This window comes from Cnephaeus nilssonii (assembly GCF_951640355.1).
Source record: "Cnephaeus nilssonii genome assembly, chromosome: 6".
In the NCBI taxonomy this organism is placed as follows: Eukaryota; Metazoa; Chordata; class Mammalia; order Chiroptera; family Vespertilionidae; genus Cnephaeus; species Cnephaeus nilssonii.
The window spans coordinates 49,335,634-49,357,295 of record NC_137077.1 but is presented as its reverse complement, the minus strand read 5'-3'; the positions used below and the strand labels follow the sequence as shown (position 1 = coordinate 49,357,295).

The window sequence follows — 21,662 nt, the reverse complement described above, 5'->3', positions numbered from 1 at the left end:
TTTTTAATATTCTATTTTATAGATGAGGAAATTGAGACCCATATACCTAATGCACAAGAGTTTGCCCGGGATCACGTCAGCAGCCCTGAAGCGAGGATTAAGACCCACACTTCTGATTCCCAGGCCAGAGCTCTTTCTTCCACAGTCAGATGACCTCCCGCACTGGCAGGTTAGATTTTAGGCCTCCCAGTGGAGGATTACAGGTATCTGAATAAGCCCAAGCTGAACATACTGGCATACTCAGGAGCAGTCTGCAGGCCTCTAGGCCTAGAGTCATGGTAGAATGCTTTCCTGCTCTTCCAGGGTCCTCAGAGAAGTTACCATTATGGTCCCTTAACACTGGGTTCTAAGTGCCTACACTTACAGCTGCGCCTGACCTGAGATCTGAAATACCTTTAGTTGCTCACATCCTAGAATGGTTGGGCTCTGGGTTTCTTAGAGCAGTCTTTCCCTTATTCTGGGATAGGTTAAGATGTTCCACCATTAACAATTCTTAAATTCCCTCTGGTTACAGGTCTGCTTAGCCTGAATTGATATTTTAAAGCAAATTTAGAGGAGAACAACAACAACTCATAGCTTAGTTTCATTTGTTGCTTTTCATCTCTATCTTAGGGATTTAATTCTGCGTCTCTGAACTACACCAAACTGTGTTGTTGTTGTTTAAATGAAGGTATTTACAACTGAGCGGCAGTACGGGTAGGGGGTAGAAGGAGGCCAATGACCGAGTGAGGGTCAGGGATGGGGAGCCTTAAAAGTTTCCATTTTAAAAAGGGTTGTAAACCTTTACCTATGCATGCACTCATAATCCACCGATATAGGACTCTTCTCTGGAATCCTGGGTAGTGTCCAAAACAAATCTGGAATTCAATGCTGCCCTATTAGGCTACTCATGTTCTTTAAAGGGTACATAGTTCAAGGTTGAATTTCTGCCAGGAAAAGGGCCTCAAAGCCTTATCTAGAACACAGTAGCAACAATCAATCATTTTCCTCTCATCTACCATGATCGATAAGACACGGAGGTATATTTTGCCCACCATTGCCAATTACAGTCAACTCTTAAACACAAATAACAGGGGGAGAGAGATAGAAACCTCAATGATGAGAATCATTGACTGGCTGCTCCTACATGCCCCCTACTGGGGATTGAGCTCAAAACCCAGGCATATGCCCTGTCGGGGAATCGAACTGTGACCTCCTTGTTCACAGTTTGATGATGCTCAACCACTGAGCCACACCGGCTGGGCTTAGTAAGATCTTAATAGAGATGTCTGAAGGTAAGTTGTCCCATCTCAGTCAAGTGCCTGAATTCTAAATACCCCTTCTCATCTGGGTCCTGTGACACTGCCAGGTAATGACTGCTGAAGGCTAAGCTTTCGGTGGCTATTGGTCCCACACAAAGTGAGAAGACCTCCAGCTCTTTTTTGGGGGGAGTGGTGGTGAGTATAATTTATCTGATAACAAAGAGGCCTAAAGCGAGGAGGAGGTACAGACGCCAATCCAGAGGTTGGCTCTAAATGTTGTTGAGATAATCTGTGCTTGACTGATCAATCTGGCCAAGATCTCCCCAGGAAGATTATAAGGATCCTAGCGGGGTTATTCCTTAGTAGTGGAGGACTTTCTTATAATCCTCTGAGCCTCCCCATTAAACTCTCAGTGGAGATAGTGAGAACATTGCTTAAAGTATACTTTGAGGAAAGAACCAAACCTGAAAAAGGAGTTGAGAAGTCAAAATTCAGATTATCGATGGCTGGAGGCATGGGAAAAAAGGGGAAGGCATTGGGTGACTTTTTCAAAATGATGTGAACATTTCAAATAGAGACCATTTCAGCAGTCTGAATTCAGAATGAGGTGAGTGGTCTTTGAAAAGTTCCCATCCCAGGAACCAGTGTGCTGGCTAACCTCTGGATATGATGGGGCAATTTTTCCTGCGGAAAAGATGACGAAATTCTTTTACAGGACAAGATCTCCAGTGCAGCCAAGGACCTGAGCAAAATAAAATCTCTGTTTGGGAACTCACATGGCTTATAAACACAGACAATTAACCTTATAAGTTATCTGGATTACCTCCTGATTCTAAAAAGTACTCATAGGAGCTTAAAGGGGCAATAGGGAGAATGAAAATTCATTAAGGAAACAAACATGCTGACGAATAAGAGATTCAGACATCCGTCACTGATGAATGAAACCCTGGGAGGAAGAGAGTCTCTAAGAAATGATGCTGAATTAGGACCTAAAGTTTTTACGTTGCTGGACGACCTAACATGCCAAGGGCACTAGATACCTTACTCAAAGGACAGCGGAAGCTCTGACAGTTCCAGCCGTCAGTCTAAGCCTCATTCTCCATCCACAACTCACAAATGGCAACCAGTGCAGCCACGGTCCATCCCAGGACTGACCCTACTGAGCACACTCTGCTTCTGCTACGGTTGTTGGGATGCGCCTCATCTTTCCAGGCCCCTGTCTTCTACTCTCTGTATTTTTCCCCACAACCCCTGGCAGCAGGCTTTGCACGTTGTGGATCTCAATGAACATTTGATGCGTGAAGACTAAATGGACTGCTCTGCCTGACAGACGTTAACAGAAGGGGGGTCCTGGGAGAGCTTTGTTCCCAGATGCTTGATTACCACCAGCCTGAATCAGGCCACAGCGGCCCTGCAAGCTAGTGTGAGCTCCCCAGGGGCTCGAGCACGCCTGCCCACCCTTGTGACCTTCTAGGCTCCTGGGACAATTCTACACAGAGAATGGGATTTGTTTACTAATAACTGGCAGAGGCGTTCTCAGGAGCCACTGCCAGGCCTCATGGCAATGTAAGAATGCAACAACTCCCCAAAGCTGGAGGGACTTACGGATTGCTGTTAGTTGGCTCCATACCTGTCTCATGCTTTTTACTTCCCTGACACTGAGTATAAAAAGTGATAAAAATGTTTGCTGAATAAACAGTGATGCGCAGAACTGTTAATGCTTTTAGCAGCTTATTTGGGTACCAGAGGGATGTGAGATTCCTGATCGATATCCTCAAATTCTGGGGTTGCTCACCCCTGAGAGGAGGAAGATAGTGGTTCAGGTTAGGGTGGACAGTGGAGGCAGCAGAAGTCATGGTGGGAGAGATTTGTTCCAAATCGCAGCTTCCCTAGGGCCATGGGGAGTGTGGCAGTGGATGTATCTGTCAGTTCTTGGAAGGTCCAGAAGAGGAAGGGCTTTCTGGACTCCCACAGGTGTGCCACCTGACTCCCAGTGGTCCCCTGCTCTAGAAAGAGAGCAGGCCCAGTTCTCTGGGCCTTATCCCAAGCCCACTCCTTAATTCTGAGCGCTCACGCCTCAGTGTGGGGGGCAGAGGCCCTTCTACCACAAGGTGCTATCACCAGTTGCTAAAGGGAGTGCTGAAACCTCTAGTTAGGAGGGTCGCAGGCTGGCACCCTCTGGGGGAGCACCCATTTGCTTCACTTTAAGAGCACGGGGTGACCTCCTCACCCCACTGAGGCACAGGGACAGCTCCTGGAAGGAGTCATGAGCCGTGGAAGCTGCAGACCTTGTTGGGAAAGGGATGCATTTATAGAGCAGAGATCACTGCTGCTGCCGGGTGCTGGGCTCCTGTCATCCAAGGAAGAGGTTCCCATGCTGCTCTATTCTGGGTCCTGGCAGCACTCTATAGACAGCTTACCATGCACTCAACAAACCTCTATCTAAATGCACCAACTCAGCCCCCAAATGCTCTACTTTCTGGGCACTTCTCAGCCCTCAGCAGGAACTGAATGCTCCATAGGCCCTGGTCCTACAATTCCCATTCACCCTTTCTCTCAAATGCTGATGTGGGTGGGAGGAAAGGCTTTAGTTATTACACAGAATAAGAGACAATCACCACGGTTAGAAAAGCCAACAAGAAACAAGGGCTGGTGGGGTGAGAAGTAGTTACAGGTGCAGCGGCCTCCACCCTGAAAAATAACTCGGGATGTAATGGCCACCAAGCCTTGGAGATGGTCTTGGAACCTGAAGGAAAAAAGGATTTTCTTAAGTTTGATGGTCACCGTGGAAATGGCACTGTGGGGGAGAGGGGGCTTTGTTTGGGTGTGAGCTCCCCTCTCCCTGAGAAACCGACTGGCTCAGATCGGTCTGGTGTGAAGACCTGAGCTGGACGGAAGCGTCACGGGAACAGTCAGCAGGAGAGTCTACCTAGATCCCCCTCTACCTGCATCCCAGCAGCACCCACCTCATTCCCTCACCCCTCTCCCGGCAGCAGCCAGAGGGCATCCTGCTGTTTGGGACGAGAGCCTTCCTGTTCCCAGCCTAAAAAACAGGGGCTTTGATACCAAGGATTCCACTTCCCTTTCCGAACCTCTGAATTTTCTAAGCCCAACCACCAGGGTAAAGGGCTGGCTGGCTGGTCAGTCCCCGGAGCAAATGCATTCAGAGCTCCCTTCCCAAAGTGAAGATCTGACGGCTCTGAAAGCACTTACCCAGACCTACATCTATCTACATCTTGCCTTACACCCGGGGCCCCAGGCCGCTCCAGCCGTTAGAAGAAGAAAAATCCCTGTTTCTGTTTTCCCGCTAGGAAGGGTGGGAAGTAGAAAGCAGGACACGTACAGCCACAATGAGGAAGTCCAGCCAGCACCAGGCGTTGGTGAAGAACTTGACGAAACCATAGGCTGTCCACTTGAGCAGCATCTCCAGGATGAAGATATAGGTGAAGACTTTGTCAGCGTACTCCAGGACGGTCCGGATGGTCCTCCTCTGCTCAATGTAGATGTCCTCGAAGGCCTGAAAGAGAGGCAGCGGCTGCCTGTGGTGCCTAAGGGTAAACAAGCCCTGCCCTGGCCGCAGCGCCGCCCACCCGGGGCTGGCCTATTCAGCTTCCTGTCTCTTCCACTTTACTCCCCGGCTACACGATTAAAAAAAAAAGTTTTATTGAGCTATACCATGCAATTCAGCTATTTAAAGGGTACAATAGCTTTTAGTATGTTCATAGTTGTATATTTATCACCGCCATCAATTTTAGAATATTTTCATTGCCCCTGAAAGAAAGCCCACATCCTCTAGCTGTCACCTTCTAGTCTATCTCCCCTTAGTCCTAGGCAACCACTCATCTACTTCCTTCCTCTACAGCAGTGATGGGCAACCTTTTGAGCTCGGTGTGTCAAACTTCGCCAAAAAACTGAGCATAACTCGGGTAGTGTGTCACTTTGAGGAAAAAACATTATTTCGCAAATGTTTCATCCTCAGGAGCAGCAAATGTTTCATCCTCGGCATGCGGCCGCCTCAGCGGCCGCGTGTCATCAGAAATGGCTACGCGTGTCAGTGCTGACACGCGTGTCATAGGTTCGCCATCACTGCTCTACAGACTTGCCCATTCTGGACATTTCATATAAATAAAATCATTCACCGAGCCCAATGTTTTCAGAGTTCGTCCATGTTGCAGCACACATCAGTACTTCACTTCTTACTGATGAATAATAGCCCAGTGAATGGCTACACCACATTTTGTTCATCTTTCACCAACTGATGGACATTTGTGCCGTTTCTACTTTTTGGCTACTGTGAATGCTGCTGCTCTGGACGTCTGTGTGCAAGTTTTTATCTGGACATGCTTTCATTTCCCTGGGATATATATACCTAGTAGTGGGATGGCTAGATCATAAGGTAACACTATATTTAATTTTTTGAGGAACTGCCCAACTGTATTCCAAAGTGGCCGCACCATTTTTTAATATTCCCACCAGCAATGTGTAAGGGTCCCAATTTTTTCACAATCTTGCCAATACTATATATTTATATGACAAAATACTTTCTCCTTTTAGCCCCTGACGTCACAGATACAGGTAGAGGGCCACAGAGCTGGGAGATAGTCAGGTAAAAAAATGTTAGCACTACTTTCTTTCTCTGGAATTCCTGAATGAGGTAATTCTCTGATACAAAGGTATGAGCACGTCCATGTGCAGAGTGGGAGACTGTACAAGTGTGGTGCTAAGAGAAGAGATTTCCTCAAGTGTGAAAAAGAAAACCTGGAAGGTGGGGAAAAAGTCCCCTGTCACGCAAATGGAGGTGTGGGCTCTGAAGAGTTCCAGAAGGACACAACTGGGCTGCCTGCAGACTCATCTTCCTAAAGAGGAGGCACGTGAACACCAGGTGTTCCGTGGACAGTGGGGGCAGAGGTCATGGGTCCACAGTCCTCAGGATCTTGGTACAAATAAATCCCCGCAGTGAAAACAGCAACAGCTCCCATGGTGCTTCCCCTTAACTCCATTTGTAGAAATCCATTCTACAGCCCAGCCCAGGTGAGATGCCAAAAACTGATCTTCGTGTCACTGGAGGCTCTAACCCCCTTCCTCTGAGGCTTCATCACAACCACATTCTAGTCTTTACTGGGACAATCTAGCTGTGGCTTCACTTTGCTGTTTTTAAGTCTCATGCCTACTATTGCACGGGGCCTCAGGTACTGAGCCACGTATCCTGTTTTATTCCATTATGACACATAAACATTGTCCCGGGTGAGTAGTAAACAAAGTTCAGAACATTTATTTCACCGCTGCTTTGTCTGTGGCGATGGGGAAGAGAAGGGTCAGAGGATGGGGCATGCTCCCTGTTAGGTTAGGTTTCTGTTTACTAGGTTTGAAGAAGGACGACAACAATAACACAACACCTGTTTCCAACCATGGCCTTGGTCTGACCCTCCCTTTCCTGGAGGGCAGAGTCCGGGCTGTCTGTCCCCGCGGTGCCCACAGCGCCCCAGGACGCGCTGGTGCAGTCAATGACTCAGGGGTGGGTGGGCAGGGCGGTGGCTCCCCTTCACTCAGACCAAGGACACAAGCCTCCATTTTTTGCCTCCAGGTTTCGTGCTGACACTTTGCTACATACACCTGGTCCGGGGCATCCTCGGGCTCTTCTTTACCACATGTGACTGCCTCTGTCACCTCTTCTTATTCTACCTCACGTCAGCAGAACTTCTCAAGGCCTTGGTGGGACCTGTAACCCTGAATCTGGGGTTTCTCCCTGGTTATTTTCTTTGCTTCCAGATTAAGCTTTGGTTCCACACCGACATAAATGTGCCCACCTTCTTTAAAAACATTTCAAAAATCTTAAATAAGATTGGATAATCCCTTAATAAACAGAAGGAAAGCGTGTAGAGTCTCTGGTCCCTGCTGTCCTCAAATCTGCTCAACTGGGAAGCAGCCCCTCATCCCAGACCCTGTCCAGGTCTCCTCAGCTACAATCCAGCTCAACGTGAAAGCAAACGCCAGAAAAAATGAGTCCTAGCTGGGGAGGAGCCTGTGTGTTCAGTGCCCTAGAAGCCTCACTGATTAATGACCACGTACAACCACAGGAACAGAAATAACCCGTGTACCCGAGATCTAACACTCTAAATAGCTGCTAAGGCCCCAGGTTCTCCAAAGCCGGTAAGCTGTGAGGGGTGAGGGGGCTGAGGAACACTTCCTCCTCCATCCCTTGGGCAGCTGAAAAGTAAAGAGCACGAGGTGTGGGGCATTAGATGAGAAAGGGAAGTTCATTTTAGGAAGTTGCTTAGGTTGGGGCAAACCAAGCGGTGAGGACACTTGGTAATTTGAATTCTCGTCCTGATGAAAAGGCGGCCTTAGGGTTGAGAGTGATCATGCTGAGTCTCAAGATCAGGGTGTGGATAAGTGTGGGTTCTAATCCCAAAGGCTCAAAGCACCAGCCAAAGCAATTCAACAGACCGTTATTCTCGGGCCCACAGCCAACCAGTGCTCTCGGAGAAATTGGTCTTGGGCCCCAGGCAGTCTTTCCCACTTGTTCCTACAAACCCTTCCCCAGCCAATCCCTCATCACATTCTCCCCTGGGCCTCACCAGGGCGCCACTGCTGAGCAGAATCATGAAGATGATGAAGGTCTCAAACCAATTGTGCTCTACAATGAGGAAGCACGTTTTCCGCAGGATCCACCAAGACTTGCCCAGGCCTTCTTCGATGTTGACCGTGCAGCACTTGAATCGCCGGACACAACCTGGCACCAGGGCGAGAGGCAGGTCAGACCGTGAACATGCCCCAGCCAGCCCTGCCCTCTCCTCTGTCTCCCAGCCCCACCACACAGCTGGGAGCACAGCAGACGAATCAGATCATCTGATGAAGAAATCCAGAGGCTCGCAGGGCCGAGGCCCTGCTGCAAGGCCGCCAGGGCCCCCTGGAGTTGGGAAGATGTCCCACAAAGTGAGGGAGGGAAAAGGGTACTCAGAGGCAGGCAGAGCCCTGACAGAAAAGGCCTTTCTAATGGAAAGTTTTGGATTGATGCCAAGAGAAAGTGGACAAAGAAAAGTTAGAGCCCTGGCCAGTGTGGCTCAGTTGATTGAGCACTGTCCCATGCAAAGGTTGCCGTTTCAATTCCAAGTCAGGGTACACGCCCAGGTTGTAGGCTCACACCCCAGTAGGGGGCATGAAGGAGGCAGCCAATCAATATGTCTCTCTCGTCGATGTTTCTATTTCCCCCTCTCTTCCTCCCTCTATAAAATCAATAAAAACATATTAAAAAACAAAAAGATTACCTGGCCAGCATGGCACAGTGGTTGAGCATTGACCTATGAACCAGGAGGTCATGGTTCAATTCCCAGTCAGGGCTTATGCCCAGGTTGCAAGCTTGATCCCCAGTGTTGGGTGTGCAGGAGGCAGCCTATCAATGATTCTCTCTCATCACTGATGTTTCTTATTTAAAGAGAGAGAGAGAGAGAGAGAGAGAGAGAGAGAGAGAGAGAGAGAGAGGAAGAAAAGAAAAAGCCTGGCCAGTTTCCTCAGTGGTTAGAGCGTTGGGTCATGACTTCAATTCCAGTGAAGGGAATGCAACTCAGTTGCAGGCTTGATCCCTGGCCCTGGTTGGGGCATATGCATGAGGCAACCAATCAATGTGTCTCTCTCACATCAATGTTTCTCTGTGTCACTCCCTCTCCCTTCTATTCTCTTTAAAAATCAGTGGAAAAATGGGAAAAATATCTTTGGGTGAGGATTAACAAAAAAGAAAAAAATGTTAGAGAATAGTTTGAGCAGGGCTCAGAGAAACCAAGATGGCAGCATAGGTAAACACCTGTACGTGCTGCCTCTCACAACCACACCAAAACTACAACTAAAAGACAAAACAACTATCACCCAGAACCACGGGAAAGCTGGCTGAGTAGAAGTTCTACAACTAGAAGGAAAGAAAAACCTGCATTGAGACCGGGTAGGACGTGCAGAGAGGCGCGGAAAAGCAGAGGTACGGAGGTGCGCAAATCGGGCTGGCAACTGGGTGCGCTGTTTTTTTTCAATAGGAAAGGAGATACAAGCTCCCGACTGCTCTGAACTCCAGTTTCCGGTGAGACTCTGGGGACCCAGACTCCTACGGGGAGAAACTGGACTGTCTGGCATCAGGTCAGAAAGTGAGGGTGGCTTTCTCACAGAGGTGCTTACAGGAATCATTGTTTATTGCGCTGGGGCGTGGGACGCGGAGACACGGAGACACAGAGATGGCTGACTGGCAGCCATCGCTGTTTGCTACACTCTGGTGATTCCCTGAGACCCCGCCCCACCCAATTTACAAACCCACCCAAACTGTGCGCAATGGCTTTTGCATATGAATGGCCTGCCCTTTCGCAGCTTAACCTAACAATCTGCAGCTGGGTCAAACAGTGCCAAAACTTCCAAACCACAAACAAAGAGGAGAAATCTGCAGATCTCCCTGTAGCTCCTATTGGGTGGCCTCAGGCAGTAGATGACTTGCATTTCCTTAGAGATCCAGGAGCCAGTGTACCTAGTGGTCAGTGTGAGACGATACCAGATTTCAACTCCTCACATCTATAAGTGACACACTTAAGAGGCAGACTCAGTGAGCACCAAAGCCCCATTGAAACAAGTCCTGCCCCATAAGGGTGTCTCCAGCACAGCAGTTCTTCCATTATAGACACAGCTGGTCCTCACAGCCAATTGGCCTGGAGGTCAATTCCTCCCAGTGTACCAATAGCAATCAAGGCTTCACTACAACAAGACTGTGCACCCAGCCCACAAAGGGGTGCACCAAGAGTGTTCACCTCAGGTGATTGGGGAGGCTGAGCCACTGGGCCCTATAGGTCACCTATCACACAAAGCCACTCCATCAACAGAAGGAAGCAGCCAAAATGCGGAGACAAAGAAACATGTCACGAATGAAAGAAATGGAGGAAAGCAAACTATTGGATATAGAGTTCAAAACCACAGTTATAAGTTTACTCAAGAATCTTCTAGAAACCTCTGAGAAACTTAGTGAGACCTTCAAGGATCTTAATGAGAATGCCAAAAAAATGGAAAAGGACCAGTCAGAAATTAAGCATACACTGTCTGAAATAAAGAATAATATACAGAAATTCAACAGTAGACTAGAGGACCCCAAGAATCAAACCAAAGATTTGAAATATGAGGAAGCAAAAAACACCCAACCAGAAAAACAAAAAGAATAAAAAAATATGAAGATTGTGTAAGGAGCCTCTGGGACAACTTCAAGCGTACCAACATCCGAATTATGGGGGTGCCAGAAGAAGAGAGAGAGCAAGATACTGAAAACCTATTTGAAGAAATAATGACAGAAAACTTTCCCTACCTGGTGAAAGAAATAGACTTACAAGTCCAGGAAGCGCAGAGAACTCCAAACAAGAGGAATCCAAAGAGGACCACACCAAGACACATCATAATTAAAATGCCAAGGGCAAAAGACAAAGAGAGAATCTTGAAAGCAGCAAGAGAAAAACAGTTAGTTACCTACAAGGGAGTACCCATACGAATGTCAGCTGATTTCTCAACAGAAACTATGCAGGCCAGAAGGGAGTGGCAAGAAATATTCAAAGTGATGAACAGCAAGAACCTACAACCAAGATTACTCTACCCAGCAAAGCTATGATTTAGAATTGAAGGTCAGATAAAGAGCTTCACAGACAAGAAAAAGCTAAAGGAGTTCATCACCACCAAACCAGGATTATATGAAATGCTGAAGGGTATTCTTTAAGAAGAGGAAGAAGAAGAAAAAGGTAAAGATAAAAATTATGAACAACAAAGTGACAACATATATATATCTATCAACAAGTGACTCTAAAAATCAAGTGAATAAAAAATCTGATGAACAGAATAAACTGGTGAATATGATAGAATCAGGGGCACAGAAAGGTAGTGGACTGACAATTCTCAGGGGGAAGGGGGTGTGAGGGGTGAGGGAAGAGACTGGACAAAAATCTTACACCTATGGATGAAGACAGAGGCGGGGGGGGGGTAAGGACATGGAGCAGGGGGGGAATCGGGTGGAGGGGAGCTATGGGGGGAAAAAAGAGGAACATCTGTAATAATCTGAACAATAAAGATTTATAAAAAATAATAGTTTGAGCAGGGAAAACAGTATCAACTGCCCTCAAAATGATGAGGTGGAGAACAATGTTCTTTAAGAGAGCCACTGAGTCCCACCCTCTCATACAACCACTATCCCTAGCGACAATGTAAGCAGCAAGTGCCCCGTGCCCCCCCTCCTCCTTGTCCCCCACCTTCTGTGAAGCAAGCTTCTGGGTCCAAGTATTCCTCAGGCTGTTCCACTGGGACCTCTTCTACTTCTGGCTTGATATCGATGGTACTTCCTTCAGAGGAGCTAGTATCATCCAGTTTCTAGATATGCAAGGAAAAGGGAGATCAAGATCAAGAGACTCTGCAGCAACATGTCCACTCTCCACTGACTACTCCATACCTCTGGTGTGGATGATGTACTAGCTTTAATTTTTCTCCTCAATTCTTACTCTAAAGTCATCATCATCCAACTCATGACGGGCAAACAATTACCACAGGGCCTTCAAAACCTCTGTCAGGATGTGATATAACATTAGAACGCACTACAGATGACAGTAACCCACCCTAAACAAATGTGGCCATAGGCTGGTCTCAGGGATTCCGCTCAAACAGATTAATGGCAGGGAACTACTTGAGGGTGTACTCCAGCCTCTGACCTAGACGATCCAGGAGCCATGGAGATAGATCCAGGAACATCTCCGGAATCTAGGCCACCTAGGGAAGGCCTAGAATGGCAATGTGGGGAGAGGGGGTGAGCTGGCTATTCCAGATTCTCGCTACAAAGCCCATAGCTGAACCAAACATCTGGAGCTGTCAGAGCCCTGCTTGTTCTCACACAGGATCAAGGTTGGTTTCTAGGCTGGGACCTTACATCTTTGCTGCCTTCAGGATCTGATTCGCTGCTAACGTCCTCTGTGTTGACGTTCTCAAAATCGGACTCGCCTACAGCAATGGGCACCCGCACGGTTAGGTTAGGGTTGTTGATGAAGGACATGTGGTCCTCATCAATAATGTACTTCTCCACGCTGCTGCCAATGCCACTGGTGGTGCCATTGCCATTCTTCTGGAAGTCACCATTCCGGTGGATGTCTGCACCAGTGTGGTTGGCGATGCAGTTGGCCTTCTTATCGTACTCGTCCAGAGGTTTCACTTCATCGGCCTCACGCTGCTTGAAGTGGGCCTGCATGAAGGCATGCACTTTCACTTTGGTCCAAGCCACACCCTTCTTGATACGGATGACTGAGATCTGTAGGTTGTTCATTTCCCCATCATCATCCGTGGCTGCCAGATTGTCTGCACTGAAGGAGCTCAGGAGCAAGGCCAGAAACAGGTTCAGCACCTGTACCAGTAGCATTAGGAAAAAGGAGAGTGAATGTAGCATAGTATTAGGTAAGTTATCCATTAAACTAGGAAACTGGCAGCCTACAGACTTATGTAACACACTCAAGAATTTATATTGAGTTTTGCTTGGCCCACATAGTGTTTTAAATGCTCATGTGACTAGGTGAGCACTGTGTTTGATTTTTGGTTGTAATATAAGGAGTTTAGCACCTCTTTTCTTGGTTCTTTTATAGTTTTACATATACTAGTATATATACGTATGTATGTGTGTGTGTGTACCTTGGTTACCTTTTTTACTAACAGAAAAAAAAAGTCTGTGTCCATTTTGGAAGAAAATCCCCCCAAAATAAAACCAAAAAGGTAGATATGAATTACCAGAGAATATCAAAGAGTGCATAAATGCCAAATGCTCATGAGCAGTAGATTCCTTGGAGGACCCATGTTAGAAAAAATAGGCTTGGAGAGCCCTACTCTCATACAACAAACCAAGAAGGTAGAACTAAAATACATTTCATGTCATCTCATTTTAAAAATTAATTTTGTTTTCCTAACATTTATCAAAGTAAAATAGTTTTACAAGACAGTGATGGTTCTGTTGTATATCTAAGAGTTAAGCCACTGGATACAAGCTTTCTTTCTTTCTTTCTCTTTTAATTTCCTGTTTTACTATATTGGTCATTAAGGTTCATTATTTTTATTAAAACTTATTTTGAAAAGTGGGAGAGGTGTTCACTTCCTGATTTATACTTGGCCCTTAATTTGTCACACTTCTGAAGAGTAAGGCATATATTTTAAGTGGAGGTAATAGTATGTACAGAGTGGGAGGATGGAAACAATACATGAAATATACATATCTGGATTATCTGGGCCATCTGTAGAATTAAAAAGGAGCATGTTGGTAATATTGGGGGGGAGGAGGTTGAACTGGAGAGGGCTTTGAAGGCCAAATTGAGGGATTTGAATTTTAATCGGATCCACTATTGGTTCTTGAGCAAAGGAGTCACAGATGATTATATAGATTTGAGAAAGCCACTCCTTAGGAACTAGGAGTTAGGAGACATATTTGCATGAGTTGATAAGGGTCTGGATTAGGCTATAGTGATGTCAAATCTTAGAATGCACAAGAATCTCCTGTGGTGGGATGTTTATTAAAACTACATAGTTCCTTGGCCTCACCTGAGATTCTGATCCAGTAGATCTGGTGTAGGGCCTGGGACTTGACCTTTTTAATGAGTGAAACTTGGGTGGTTATGATGTTGGTGGTCTTCTAGAAATACCGGGTGGGTTATAGAAATGGAAAGGGAGGGGCAGATCTTAGACTATGAAGAAAGATGTATATACAGAAAAGGAAGGAAGATGTATGAAAGACATCCAACATTTACTGGGAATGGGGAGAAAAGAGTCAGAAGAGACTTATAGTTACAGATTCCTAGAGACTAGAGGAGCAGAAGCAGTGAGCAAAGGGGAACCTGGGAAGGTGTCATCAGAAGAAGAAATAATAGGTGGCTTTCTCATGTGCTCAGGGATCTGTAGACAGTCATGGAGAGCTGTCCTTGAGACAACTGAGAATGGGAGACTAGAGAAAGTGGGGTGAGTCAGGGCTGGTAAATGCTGATCCTACTCCATACTAGTAGGTAATAGCTGTGTTCACTGAAGGAGTGGAAAAACTAGAGGTATTAGGACTGAGGGAACCGTGGTTGGGTATGGAGAAAGGGAGAGATTAAAACAAAAAAACATTACAGAAGAGGTGGCTATAGCTGTTTCAGAGGCTGGTGAGTAGGAACCCTCTACTGTAATGCTTCTCTACTGCAGAACAGGGAAGAGAACTAACATGGATGAGCTTACAAGGGATCCTCTGAGTGTGCCTTCTTCCAATCCTCCTTCCTCTACACTTACAAGTGGGATTCGGCCTGATCTGAGAAATGGGTGCTCCCATGCACTTTAGTATGCATGTCAATTATCTGGGGATCTTGTTAAAAAGGCAGATTCTGATTCAGTAGTTCTGGGGTGGGGCCTAAGTTCTGCACTTGTCACACACTCTCAAGTGATCTCATTGTTGCTGGTCCTCAGATCACACTCTGAGAAACAAGGTGTTAAAATCTGTTGGTGAATGCTCTATATACAGAGGCAGAAAACAGCAGGCAGACAGATCAAAGTAGAGCAAGAAACCAATCTGTCGTTTTTACAAATTAAATAAAACCCTAAGATGGGTTAGGTCAGTGGTTCTTAATGTAGGGCAATTTTGCCAACTAGGGGGCAATGTCTGGAAACATTTTTGGTTGTCACAACTTGGGGTTGGGGTCACTACTGGCCAGTGAAGAAGAGAGGCCAGGGATGCTGCTAAATATCCTACAATACACAGGACAGTCCCACAACAAAGAATTATCTAACCCAAAATGTCAATAGTGTCAAAGTTGAGAAATTCTGGTTTAGAAGACAGAAACTTTTGTAGTAGAAAGAGTATAGAGTTTGATGTCTAGGATCTAATACAAGCCCTGACATTTATCAACTATGTGAGTTTCAGAAAAGTCACTTTGCTGAGTTTATTTCCATAACTATGAAAAATGTTGGCAGGTTGTGGGGCTTATGACTCAGTAGGCCTCTGTAAATAGCAGCTTCCTTTCCTTATTTGTACCTTAGAGTTCTTGGGCCAAGAAAGAATAAAAACCAACACAGACATGGAAGATACTAGGAGGACTAAGCAGACTGGACTTCTAGGCTAAGATAAGATGTACAAGTTAGTACTAACCACCAAGTTGCCAATAACCATGACCATCATGAAGACAATGAGGCACATGGCCTGTCCTGCCACCTCCATGCAGTCCCACATGGTCTCGATCCACTCCCCGCACAACACTCGAAAGACAATGAGGAAGGAATGAAAAAAGTCATGCATGTGCCACCGAGGGAGTTCACAGTCCTGGTTGATCTTGCAGACACACTCTTTGTAGCTCTTTCCGAAGAGCTGCATCCCCACCACAGCAAAGATGAAGACAATAATGGCCAGCACCAGGGTCAGGTTGCCCAGGGCACCAACTGAATTTCCAATAATCTTAATCAGCATGTTCAGAGTGGGCCAGGATTTGGCCAATTTGAAGACTCGGAGCTAAGGGAAAAAACAAACAAAAAACAAGTGATACTCCATCCATTTTCTTACCACATGGCTAAAATAAAAGCATAAAACATTAATAAGATCAGCTTAAATTTATTGAGCACCCTTGGGAAATTCCCAGGACTTTCTAACAGTCTTGGACTAAAATGGGAGAAACTGAGGAACAAATAAGGGAAAACTGATTAATTGTACAGTAAGTGAAAGAGTTAGAAGTAGGAACCACAAATACTGGCTTTAGTCCCTGAGCCAACCTACTTTTTAAAAAAGCCATACATGAACATATCTTCTTCCTATTAATTTTCCCTCAATTTCTCAAGGGACATATCAAGGAAAACGTGATATGTAGTGAACCAAAAGATTAGTATGATAAGGACAGTGACAATAAATTATCTGTCCCCTTAAAAAAGCATTTAAAACTTCTAAATAGCTGCTTTTTTGCTTGCCAATAAATAATCAATGGATGATATGAAACTTTGCGATATGTTTGGAATAATTTGGAAGGAAAGCACAACCTCCAAGAAGGGGCGGTTCCACATGTCAAACATCTTCTGAAAAGGGACTATACCTAGTACAGGGTGGGGCAAAAGTAGGTTTACAATTGTTTGTATGGAAAATAATACAATAATTAATAAATAATAATACAAGAATACACTGTTTCATGTACTCACAACTGCAAACCTACTTTGCCCCACCCTGTGTTGATATCAATTCAGAGGAAGGAACTTTTGTATGTCAATCATGAAATTTCTATATTCTATATTCATTCATGTGAACAGATTACAAGGTCTTGGCTAACAGCCTGAGAATGCATAAAGACTATGAATGGAATGATAATAATGAGGTTATCATCAGATGTCATAAGTTAACAACTAAAAGATAATGTAACAGGAATTCTAGTAGAAGCAACAGCATTGATTTAAACATTTTTATTTTATTTTATTGAAAACTTTAGTCTTATCTGAGGGTTCAAGGTTTACCAGATATTGCTCTGTATATATCTGGGTCATTCATGTTTTCTCCTCTTGACTAGCTTCTAATTTATTAAGAATATTAGTGCTAAGCCTTCTATGTTTTAATTCTGCTTCTCATTTTGTAGATAATGAGAACTGTTCTCAAAAAGTCTACTGTGGGCTGGATCCTAACCAAAGACCAGTAAGCAGAGGTTCCAGAAACTTGGCAGATGTTAAATTTGTGACTTGAACTGAATGAGATCTCTGTTTTACAAGTATTTCTACTCTATTCCAATTCTCTTAGATATGCTGATGAAAAAAACCTTAAGTTCTTTCAGCTGCAAGGGCACAGGTATCTTCCCAATAGGGAGAGAGAAACCTAAGCCAGTTCTGATGCTTTGTCTGATCGGGATCCGCAAAGCTTCTCAAGGGACTCAGCACATCACTTATGCTTATGCTAATGGGAAATTATTCTGAAGATACTGTTGCTATTCTTTCAGAGTCATTTTAGTAATTACACATTAACTTCTTCAAATACATTAATTTAAAAAACCCGTCTTCGTTAATGATATGGAAAACAAAGCCAAAGTTCAACAGCTAATTTCAATATTTATTTTTTAAAGATTATTTTATTTTCATTTTCTGGAAGGAGTCACCAAAATAGAAGAAACGAGGAAAGCCATCTTTGAAAAAGGAGGACTTTTTGCCATTTCAGAGAGATGTTCGGGTAAAGAAATAGGTTCACAAGCAAATCCAAATAGGATCTCAGAATGTCCTTGGAGCCCTCCTTCATTTTTTACATTAATCATTACCTTATGAGGAACTTCCTAAAATTGATGTCTGTTTGTTGATTGATTTTAAAAACTGACTTCTATATTAGGTGTTTAGCAGGACCATTTTCAAGATTTTATTAGCTAAGCCAATAAACAGCCAACTGGAACTGGGAGTAGAATATAGCTAAGGATTTTAAAAAACCAAATTAACTTATGCAAAACTCTTCCTAGTATTTGCAAGATAGGAAACGTAAAAAGAAATCGGAGAAATGTGGAATACCAATCGGAAAGATCGCAGCACCGAAAGCCCCTCCACATCTGCTAGACTCAGTTCCATTAAACTGAGGGAGACAATAAATCCGTCAAAAATGTTCCAACCTTCTTGGAAATAATAGTAGGGATCCATGGCTATGAGCTTCAGAAACATTTCCGCTGTGAAAATTCCAGTGAAAACCTGAGGGGGGAACGCATGGGTTAAGAAAAAGAAATAACAGGAGAATGGCTTTATCACCATCTTTGAATATAATCTATCCAAGAAGCCTTACAAGCCAGCCTTGGTTAGATTCTGCATCGGAGGAATCAGTATCTGCATGTCCCATAACCGTGCCACATGATGCAGGAAAGTCTTACTTTTATTTTTACTTTTTAATACATTTTTATTGATTTCAGAGAGAGAGGAAGGGAGAGGGATAGAGAGATGGAAACATCAATGAGAGAGAAACACTGATCAGCTGCCTCCTGCACCCCCCCCCCCCCCACTGGGGACTGATTCCACAACCCTGGCATGTGCCCTGATAGGGAATTGAACCAGTGACCACCACTTGGTTCATGGGTCAATCAATGCGCAACCACTGAACAACACTGGCTTCCTTCCTTCCTTCCTTCCTTCCTTCCTTCCTTCCTTCCTTCCTTCCTTCCTTCCTTCCTTCCTTCCTTCCAAATATTTTTTATTCACTGATTTTTAGAGAGAGAGAGAGATTGAGAGAGAGAGACAGAAACATTGATTTTGTTGTTCCACTTATGTATTGGTTGCTTCTTGTATGTGCCCTGATGGGGGATCGAACCCAATAACCTTCGCGTATCTGGACAATCCTCTAACCAACTGAGCTACCTGGCCAGGGCCTTATCTTCATCGTGAATGAAGTACTCAGCCCTAATGTTTCCATCTTTGTTGCCAGAACCACCCAAATCACATTATTTAAATGTAGCTGAACAATGATTCTAAGCAATGAGAATACCACACAGGTGACTGCTTCTAAAGGGGCGGCAGTCATTTGAGTACGTATGCATGGGACGTTTGCCTAAATAAATAAATAAAAAATCACTCCTTGTTTTATAATTATATTAGGAAAATATAGCATTATTTCTGATTTGATATTATGTCTTATCAAATGTAAACATATGCTACAGGATTTCTTGTTTTAAACAGTAAAGCAATAGAACATTGCTAAAAGTGTACAAAATACAGGAAAAAAACATCCATAATCTCACCACCTTGCATCCAACTATCCTTTTTATATATCCCCTTTCTGCTTTTTTCAGATGCGCACACATTTTGGCAAAGTTGTAAAATCGCTGTTACGTGTCTCCCACTCTGCTGCCTGACAGAGCACCTTGTGCTGCCTAATGCCTCTGTGTCCCACGGGCTCAGTCACATGACAGGCGGTAGGGAAGTAAAATGCCATGAACAAACCAGTTCCCTCGCTCCACGCTAACCTCGTGATGTCAGACTCTTACCGAATATTATGTTTTTTAGAGGTGAAGACTTTAAATGCAATAGATTTAAAACTGACAATAAATTAGTACTTATAACCACCTGGTTACCAAATTTACACAGGAAGGAGTTTAAGAAAAATGTTAAAGAAAAGGTCTGAGGAGAGAATTAAAAATAGTGAAAAGTAGCCGAAACCGGTTTGGCTCAGTGGATAGAGGCGTCGGCCTGCGGACTGAAGGGTCCCGGGTTCGATTCCAGTCAAGGACATGTACCTTGGTTGCGGGCACATCCCCAGTGGGGGGTGTGCAGGAGGCAGCTGATCGATGTTTCTCTCTCTTTGATGTTTCTAACTCTCTATCCCTCTCCCTTCCTCTCTGTAAAAAATCAGTAAAATATATTAAAAAAAAATAGTGAAAAGTACCTAAATTACAGATATTGTGGAAATATACTGAATTGATGTATAGAAATTTAAAAAACCCCAGAATGACTTGAAGGGTAAATATCAAAATAGATTAAGTGGGCTACCAGTTTTTGGGGTCCATATACTTTTTTGTGGCTCCCCATTTTTCTACATTGCAGATACAGTACTAGTATTCTTTTTTTTTAAATATATTTTTATTGATTTTTTACAGAGAGGAAGGGAAAGGGATAGAGAGTTAGAAACATTGATGAGAGAGAAACATCAACCAGCTGCCTCCTGCACACCCCCTACTAGGAATGTGCCCACAACCAAGGTACATGCCCTTGACCGGAATCGAACCTAGGACCCTTCAGTCTGCAGGCCGACACTCTATCCACTGAGCTAAACCAGTCATGGCTACAGTACTAGTATTCTAAAATGGAAAGAAAATATTACCTGAAGAGATCCACTTAGGCAAAATCAAAGTTCATAAGGCAAGCTCAGTATCTACAGATAAAACATCCTGCTAAGCGAGGTCAGGGAAAGTTAGGGCAGCTAGTCAATTCCGGACATGCATTTTACCCTTGGTGTAAACCCATCAAAGGTTTCTCTACACAGACATGTTCGTCTGCTTAATGCACCCCCGGTGGAAGCTGCATCTGCTGTCCCACTGGTTCCTGGTGAGCACACAGGAAGTGCCCAGTAATAAGCACTGGCTGACTGACTACGAAGTATCCGTACTGTGGGAACTTGGTCCCTATGAGAAAATCAACAATGGCACAGTTCTGTGGTGCTGCCTTCCAAAGGGGTGAATGGCCCCCAGACGCCTGGCACGAATGTCTAGGCCAGAGGCCAGCAACCCTGTTGTTTCAACACAGTGTGCTGCCATCATTTGGGGTTTGGGTGAATGAAGAAATGACTTTTTTTTTTTTTTTTTAAACAGAAGAGTAGATTTATGGTTATCCCTACGATGTCATTCTTTTTTTTTTTTTAAATGTATTTTATTGATTTTTTACAGAGAGGAAGAGAGAGGGATAGAGAGTTAGAAACATTGATGGGAGAGAAACATCGATCAGCTGCCTCTTGCACACCCCCTACTGGGGATGTGCCCGCAACCAAGGTACATGCCCTGACCGGAATCGAACCTGGGACCCTTGAGTCCACAGGCCGACGCTCTATTCACTGAGCCAAACCGGTTTCGGCTACGATGTCATTCTTATTTGCTCTGAGATATGCTTCTTGAAGCGGATAAAGAAGAATTATACGAGTAAGCAGTGAATCAACAACTGTACATAAATGTCCCTCTCGTGAATGTCATCAAATATTCATCTAGGAATTTATGTTCTAATGCAGCAGTTCTCCAGGTGTAGTTAAGGATCCCTGGGGTCCCTAAGACCTTTTCAGAGGGCACGAGGTCCTCCCTTTTGCAACTGTGTGAGGCCAGGTTTTCTTCTTATGCTTCAGCCAAAACAATACATTACAAAGGACTGAATACATAAGCAGATAAGAGAATCTAACTATCTCCTATTAAACCAGACATGAAAGATATTTGCAAAAATGTCAAACAATGCCTTTTTTCCTTAGAAAATATAACTTTATCCCATAAAATATGTTATTTATGTAATTACATAATGGGTACATTGTTGTGATTTTAAATATTTAAGATTCTCATTGGCTTCAATTTCAAAAATGGTAAATACCAATAGATATAACTATCATAAACAAGAGCTTTTCAGCTCTTTTTAAGTGTGTAAAGGGGTCCTAAGACCAAAAAAGATTGAGAACTGCTGTTCTAATAGAATGTTCTGAATTCAGAGTTGGCATATCTTTTTATTTGGAGCAAACCCCAGACTTTTGAAAAGTATTTAAAAAGAGGTATGCATAAGAGGCTACAAGGACACAGATGAAAGAAAAATTAAAAAATAAAAAGAATTCCTTAAGGGTGAAAATCTAGCTAAGCTGTGGTTAAACTGTAGTCAAGAAATGATGTGTATTTGCTAAAGAAGGGCAATAACTTTTTCCTTTTTTTGCTTAGAATCTCCTAAATTAAACTTACATGCCCTTCCTTCCATATTCCCAAC

General features: G+C 44.2%; 1 protein-coding gene across 7 annotated transcripts in view; it reads right to left on the bottom strand.

Moving 5' to 3' along the window:
• The window catches only part of SCN8A (sodium voltage-gated channel alpha subunit 8), a 178,651-nt gene that overhangs the window by 23,971 nt on the left and 133,018 nt on the right, over positions 1–21,662 (bottom strand). For all 7 annotated transcript variants that reach the window (XM_079774836.1, XM_079774837.1, XM_079774841.1 and 4 more), the window contains 6 exons: positions 17,748–17,921; positions 15,382–15,738; positions 12,163–12,630; positions 11,495–11,612; positions 7,820–7,974; positions 4,585–4,758 (listed from right to left, as the gene is read on the bottom strand). In XM_079774836.1, coding sequence (XP_079630962.1) covers positions 4,585–4,758; positions 7,820–7,974; positions 11,495–11,612; positions 12,163–12,630; positions 15,382–15,738; positions 17,748–17,921 — 1,446 coding nt within the window. The remainder of the gene's footprint in view (positions 1–4,584; positions 4,759–7,819; positions 7,975–11,494; positions 11,613–12,162; positions 12,631–15,381; positions 15,739–17,747; positions 17,922–21,662) is intronic.